Raw genomic sequence first — 7,412 nt, forward strand, 5'->3', positions numbered from 1 at the left:
ATGGTCGATCACAGCAACAATGCTATAGCAAATTTGCCGGTTTTGACTATACTAACCAGTGTGCATAGAAGGCCCCTGACGATCCGCATGTCATGGGAAATGGTGATATATTCTCCTTTATAAAGGTTAGTATATACATCAGTTTACATGATTTACAATTTTAGCGAAGTTTGCTTGTGATCCACATTTTAACTTGTAATTGTGTAAGCAAAACATTTTCAAATAATTACAATATCCTCACTTCTCTCTAAATTTATACCAGAAAGCAAGAAGAATTGCCAGCTTAATCAGGAAATACGAAATCTAGGCGTTACAGAAAATTATCAGCTATTATCAAGCATTTATCTGCTCCCATTGTTTTGCGCAGCCTATGGAAAGGAAGATTCCCAACAGTGGTCAGGGGAACAAGGTACAACTTCTCCCAAAAATCTATTATCTTTCTTTCACGTAAATGAGGTGTTGCAACTAGCTCAATTCTACGGGAGCTTGGGATATTTGAGAGCACTTCCAATCATTAACTAAATTAGGATCTTCAAGTTCTGCCTTAGTTCTAGATAAAATGGATTATGCTCCAATTTTTACTTTTGAAAAGGTCTAACTTTTGGCCCAACTTTCAATGGTCATCTGCCATAAGAAGTGCTATTCATCGCTGCAAAACATTGCTATTTCTGAAAGTTTTTAACGCTCTGCATATACCTTTTCTGTATCTGGCACGATACCTTTTAAATACTTACAACCATTCCATAATTTGAATAGCTATTTTGTCTGTCTTCTGCAGTGGCTCAACCAGAGCATATAAACTGTTATGTTCACATTTGCTGCTCTTCTACGAATGTCTCACTGATCCCTCTTCTTTGATCTCAAAATTTAGATGACAATTACTCCTATCTTTAGAATCAATATATTTGGTTCATGTTCGTAGATGCGTAATGGTTGATGACTGTGCATTCATATTGTTTATGTAGTTAGTGAAAGGTCTGTATAATGCATACTTTACATTGAACTGATAGCTGATAGACAAGGTAAACTGTAGCATGAAATCGCTATAATTCATGAGGATACATGCAAAGTCAGTATTACTTATGCTCATAGGTCCTAACATTTTTTTGTAATGCTTTTACTTGCTTAATTAGTAACCTCTCTACGTCTCTGTAATAGATGCGATGTTTGATTGATCAGTCTAACAGCGTCTGATCACCATTGAAACAACCTATGCAGTGATTTGTTAAACATAATGGAACACATGGTTGGCAAGAAATGTATATACGTATATGCCCTTATGTGAAATTGTATTAAATTTCTTTGGTGCTAATGCATGACATTTGATACTTGACAGCCTTGGATATTTACTGAGATAAAAGAACAAAGGGACTTGGATATTTACTGAGATAAAAGAACAAAGTGACTTGGATATTTACTGAGATAAAAGAACAAAGGGACTGGGATATCACATTTGGTGAGAGATTGAGTATTCTGAAAGATTTAACGTGCTTCTGTCTCGAACACTAGGGCTCTGCTGGCATCAAAGGCGAGTCATCTCATCATCTCTGAGAGTATGTAGAAATTAGGACATTTTCTTTGTCATATTTTCATAAGGAGGGTGTAATTATTGAAAACTGATGTTGGGTGTGATTATGTACAAGGAAGAAGCTTTTGACTTGTTGAAGACAGAAGGTCTAGCATACCTCACCTTGATGTTGAATATGCGTTTAATGGACATTAACAAGCGTTGGATATAAACTACTTTTGCTTTCTTGGCGGCGGCTCTCGGAGGGAAGGAGCATCATGTTGTGAACATTGTTATCTTGAAGACATAACTTTTTGTTGATTAGCTCACATTGTTTGATAAAGAAATAGTCAAATGTCGTTTATGTTGCATGAGTTTTTTTAGCGGAGCTTATGCATTCTGAGGATTTCTGAAGGCTTTGGAGTTGCTAATTTGAATAGCCCGTATGGTTAATGGAAGCTCATGTTTGTGTCATCCATTGCGGCTAATTATAGCAAACGTGTGTGGCTGGGTTTTGAATTCAGCCTAAGAGCGTGTCCCCCTTACTACTCGCCCCCAGCTGTCATTGCAATCTGGTGTAGTTTGGGTTTGTATCCTTGTAAGACCGATGTTTTCATGTTACTTTTTGTTGGTTCGATTTTTGTGGCGTTAGAACCCTTCCTTAACACTGTAATGAAGATTTTTATGATTTGTGTTTCAGCAAAATACAAGCCAACATTTTTTCTCCATGATATCAGGTGTGTCTATAAAAAATAGACGCCCATCAATGCTTGAAAACGTTGCCGCTGAGGTGCTTATTTAGGCTATGAAAATAATATGTTGATTACGTGCGTTGCACGTGCAAGCTTAGTACTTTTCAAATCCGTTTTGAACTTCTCTAAAATCAAGGGAGCAGAGCACAAAATCCGCACTGGCGGTTAACACGTCTGTCATGTGACGGCGCGGTGCGGTGGCCCAACCGCCCACCGCGACCGTGGCCCAAGCACCTCACTCGCACCCACACCAACCCCCTACCGCGCACCCGGTCGAACACCTCGGCCGCACCCGCACCCACCACCACCACCCACCTCCGACGTGCACACGCGCCGCACTCCTCTCTATATATCCCCACGCCTCCAATCGCCACCACTCGCCGCCCACCTCCCCCTCTCCACTCCCCCCCTCCGCCGACGACCACCACTCCCCCCTTCCTCCTCCTCCTCCGCCGCCGCCGCAGCAATGGACTCCGTCGCGTCGTGGGGGCTGACCCCGCTGGCGGACGCGGACCCGGACGTCTTCGACCTCATCGAGCGGGAGAAGCGGCGCCAGCGGAGCGGGATCGAGCTCATCGCCTCGGAGAACTTCACCTCCTTCGCCGTCATCGAGGCGCTCGGCTCGGCCCTCACCAACAAGTACTCCGAGGGCATGCCGGGGGCGCGCTACTACGGCGGCAACGACGTCATCGACGAGATCGAGAACCTCTGCCGCGACCGCGCCCTCGCCGCCTTCCGCCTCGACGCCGCCTCCTGGGGCGTCAACGTGCAGCCCTACTCCGGCTCGCCCGCCAACTTCGCCGCCTACACCGCGCTCCTCAACCCGCACGACCGGATCATGGGGCTCGACCTCCCCTCGGGCGGCCACCTCACCCACGGCTACTACACCGCCGGGGGGAAGAAGATCTCCGCCACCTCCATCTACTTCGAGAGCCTGCCCTACAAGGTCAGCGCCGCCAACGGCTACATCGACTACGACAAGCTCGAGGAGAAGGCCATGGACTTCCGCCCCAAGCTCATCATCTGCGGAGGCAGCGCCTACCCCAGGGACTGGGACTACGCCAGGCTCAGGGCCGTCGCCGACAAGGTCGGGGCCATGCTCCTCTGCGACATGGCGCACATCAGCGGACTGGTCGCCGCGCAGGTATAATCACCACAAACTCACGTCGGCTTGTTACATTCAGAAATTGGATCTTGGCTTCAAGATTCCTCTTTTATGCGATGCGATCTGGTTGTTGGGATCTTAGTAGTAGGTACCTGGTTGTTGAGCTTTCTAGTTGTATATGATTGTCTTTTAGCTGTGTGCATCTATTAGATCTGTGCATATTTCATAACTGGTTGGTGCTGGGTTGTTCTGAACTGGAAAATACTCTGTTTACCTGGAATGTTACTATTAGATCCCATCTAAGTAAGTAAGTTGCGCTTTGGTATCTTTCCGTAAATGTTTAGTTTCTTAAAACGTTGAGTTGTAATTTCAGACAAATGCAAGATCGAAGGATTAACAACTGTTATTTTTTCCCCTGATAGAACATGCAACAATCTGGAGTTCATACTTAAGTGCAAGTTTGTTGTATAAATAGTAGTAGTAGTAATAATAATTGTTAATCTTTGTTTCAGCGTAAATACTTGAGTACATTGTTTGGATATAATCAATTGTGTTTTTGCACTGATTAACCTATGGAATGACTGCTCTTATACTATCTTTCGTCAAACATATGACAAACGGCCCTGAGTCCTGGCTTGACATATGGCATGGTATATATAAATATAATGTGCTACTTGCCTCAATTGAGTACACGTTTTTCATATATTGAGCGCTCAGCTGTCTGCTAGGGTGACTGATGTGCATATTCCTTCTGTACTGTACATAGTCAGGGGAACCACTTGTTTGACTGTACTTTTCTCATGTTCTTCTGAACTCTGCTTTTCTGTAAGTGAAGAACAATACTTCTATAAGCGTAGTCATGAAAAATGCATATAGTGTACCATGTAATTGAAAAGAATGTCCTATTAATTTTTATAAAATCCTGATCATCTTTCTTTAGGTGTTTCAGGCATACTGCAATAGGTTGAAGATTAAAGAGTGTATGAATGTCGATGTAATCCTACAGTTTCTGAGATGCTTACTGTTTCCTTTCTTTTATCTAGGAAGCTGCAAATCCTTTTGAGTTCTGCGATGTGGTTACCACTACAACACACAAGTCTCTCCGGGGACCGAGGGCTGGCATGATCTTCTACAGGAAAGGCCCTAAGCCTGCGAAGAAGGGCCAGCCTGAGGGTGCTGTGTATGACTATGAGGACAAGATCAACTTTGCGGTGTTCCCATCGCTCCAGGGTGGTCCCCACAACCACCAGATTGCTGCCCTTGCAGTTGCCCTGAAGCAAACTTTGACTCCTGGATTCAAGGCCTATGCAAAGCAGGTCAAGGCCAACGCTGTTGCGGTTGGAAAATATCTCATGAGCAAGGGTTACAAGATGGTGACCGATGGAACTGACAACCATCTTGTTCTATGGGATCTCCGCCCTCTTGGCTTGACTGGTATGCCCCAGTTTATTTGTGTGAGTTGATTTTCTAGCAGTCCTATTATCACTTGTTCTAATATTAGCTTATTTCTGCAGGAAACAAGGTCGAAAAGATGTGTGACCTTTGCAGCATTACATTGAACAAGAATGCTGTCTTCGGTGACAGCAGTGCATTGTCCCCGGGTGGTGTCCGCATTGGTAAGAATCACTCCGTCTGCTTATTTGTTTTAATTACATCTGCTGATACTGCAAGCGTGAAGAAATTATTACTACCTCCATCCGGAATAGATGAATTTCTAGAATGCGTGCAGTCAAACTTCTTATTCATTAGATTGGTTAATAGAAATATTTCCACATTCACAATTCATATTTAATGAACGGGGGCTGTACTGTTTACTTCATTCATGTTGCATACATTTCAATGTGAGCAATCATGGTCATTGTGACTTGTTATTCACCGCTGTTGACGTGATAAATTTTCTCTGAACTAAAACAAGTACATGATACAAACTAAATTACTATGACACTTTATTTGGGAATTGGGAATGACCTTTTCTATCCCTTGATAGAAGTAATTCAGAGTGAGATCTTCAATAATCTGAGAGATTTGTCTGTGATGGGATACCAGATACCTGTTCCGCAAGCCCTGTTATGCCTGTTGACATAGCTGATAGGCTTTACAGGAAGACTGTATCATCCCAACATGTTTCCTAGTTTTTCCCTGGCACATAGCCTGCTGAAATGTCGTCTGAGCGGATTCTGGCTATTGTTTTCAGGTGCTCCCGCGATGACTTCCAGGGGTCTGGTCGAGAAGGACTTCGAGCAGATCGCCGAGTTCCTCCACCAGGCTGTGACCATCTGCCTGAACATCCAGAAGGAGCACGGCAAGCTGCTCAAGGACTTCTCCAAGGGCCTGGTGAACAACAAGGACATCGAGAACCTCAAGGTTGAGGTCGAGAAGTTTGCCCTCTCCTTCGACATGCCTGGGTTCTCGCTCGAGAGCATGAAGTACAAGGAGTAGGATGATGATACATATGTCGTGGTTGTCTCCGCTAATCGTCCATACGCCATGCGCTTCTAAGCCTTCTTGGCCGCCGCGCAATGCCACAGTGCTGTGCTTCTATGAGATTTGTCTGCTCGCCCTGGAGCCCTGGATAGTTCTGTAAACGCGTCCCACCTTTATGCTCTGTTTGCCGTCCACATTCCATCATATTTCTTTGTAGGAATTGTTCGCCTGGGATCATGGAATGTCGAGTATTTGCCAATAATCTTCCATATTATTTTTGTGTATGCTCTGCATATGGGAAAAATATATGTGTTATTTTCTTTGTTGAGAAAGAAAACTGTGGTGCTACATAGTCTGATCAATCAACTCAACGTTACACTGACCTGTACCAGGATAAGACCACAGAAAGATCATAATAACAAGTTTTAAAAGAATCACTTGGAGATTGTAGTGTAATCTGGGCATACTCTAGGAATTCAATTAAAAAACATGGAACATGCATATAAAGAAAGAAAGAAGACAGTCAGGAAAATCCATTTCTGCACCCGAGCTCATCTGCACCCGCGTCGACGAAAAAAATCAAAATAAATACTAGAAAAATTCAAAAAATTCCAAATAAAATTTGTGTGATAGACATTTTGATGCTTGAGGCCCGCTTCAAATTTCAAGTCATTTGGACATATGAGCAGCTCTCAGCAAAAAAGACAAATTGGGGGTCTGTAAAAATATTTACTGTTCATGTACTGTTTTGGTTCGATTTGTCTTTTTTGCTGAGAGCTTCTCATATGTCCAAATGACTTGAAATTTGGGGCAGGCCTCACGCATCAAATTGTCTACCATACAAATTTTATTTGAAATTTTTTAAATTTGTTTTGAATTTTTTATGATTTTTTTTCTAACCGGGTGTAGATGAGCCTGGGCACCAAAATGCCCTACTCGACAGTCAGCGGTTATTCTTCTCTTTCTCTCATAGCTACTATTCGCTGCAAGGAGTCTCTTTTCTTACATCGGTCTACAACTCTACATCTCATGCCAATGGTGCCCAAAAAGTTAAGATTTTCTGCAACTTTTGACAACAATAGACAAATTTTGGTAGCACGAGAGCTTCTCTCTAGCACCTCCGGAGAAGATCCTTTTAATGTTGCAACCCATTTCACAAAGCAATGTCATTTTAATGCACTGGTTTTTTGTATGGGCAGGCCCATTTTTTCGGCTTACATTCAATCCTTTTTGGGAAGCTTCTAGAACTTTCTCTGAGCCGGTTTTTTCTTTATTTTTTATTTCGTTTTTTCTTCCTTTTTATTTCTTCTTTTTTATGTTCATTTTTCTGTTTTTAGTTTTTTGTTTTGTTTTCTGATTTCCCTTTTTGATTTATATTCTTTGTTTTCTCAAATTGCAAAAATCTTTTAAACTCCTGAACTTTTTTTAAATTTTGAACATTGTTTGAAATCATGAACATTTTTTAAATTCATGAACATTTTCTTTACATCAGATTCCAAAAATGTTCAACAATGTAAAACATATATTCAACAAATTCAATTTTTGCTCGTCAAATTAAAAAATTATTAATCAAATTCAAAAAATGTTCATCGAAATAAAAATGGTTGATAAAATTCGAAATTTG

General features: G+C 42.3%; 1 protein-coding gene across 1 annotated transcript; it reads left to right on the plus strand.

The window, feature by feature from the left end:
• The first annotated feature begins 2,623 nt into the window (after window positions 1-2,623).
• On the plus strand, window positions 2,624-6,072 carry LOC125540044 (serine hydroxymethyltransferase 4). Its single transcript, XM_048703616.1, has 4 exons — window positions 2,624-3,403; window positions 4,408-4,798; window positions 4,879-4,980; window positions 5,559-6,072. Exons 1-4 carry the CDS (start codon window positions 2,726-2,728, stop codon window positions 5,801-5,803), a joined length of 1,416 nt encoding a protein of 471 aa, XP_048559573.1. The 5' UTR covers window positions 2,624-2,725; the 3' UTR covers window positions 5,804-6,072.
• Window positions 6,073-7,412: the final 1,340 nt, after the last annotated feature.

The sequence above is a fragment of the Triticum urartu genome, chromosome 2, assembly GCF_003073215.2.
Source record: "Triticum urartu cultivar G1812 chromosome 2, Tu2.1, whole genome shotgun sequence".
In the NCBI taxonomy this organism is placed as follows: domain Eukaryota; kingdom Viridiplantae; phylum Streptophyta; class Magnoliopsida; order Poales; family Poaceae; genus Triticum; species Triticum urartu.

Excerpts from the sequence above, each read along its gene's own strand:
- LOC125540044 (XM_048703616.1), top strand. The coding sequence starts at position 2,726 with ATGGACTCCGTCGCGTCGTGGGGGCTGACCCCGCTGGCGGACGCGGAC. Across the intron at positions 3,404-4,407 it reads GCGGACTGGTCGCCGCGCAG|GAAGCTGCAAATCCTTTTGA; the intron begins GTATAATCACCA and ends TCTTTTATCTAG. Across the intron at positions 4,981-5,558 it reads CCCGGGTGGTGTCCGCATTG|GTGCTCCCGCGATGACTTCC; the intron begins GTAAGAATCACT and ends TATTGTTTTCAG.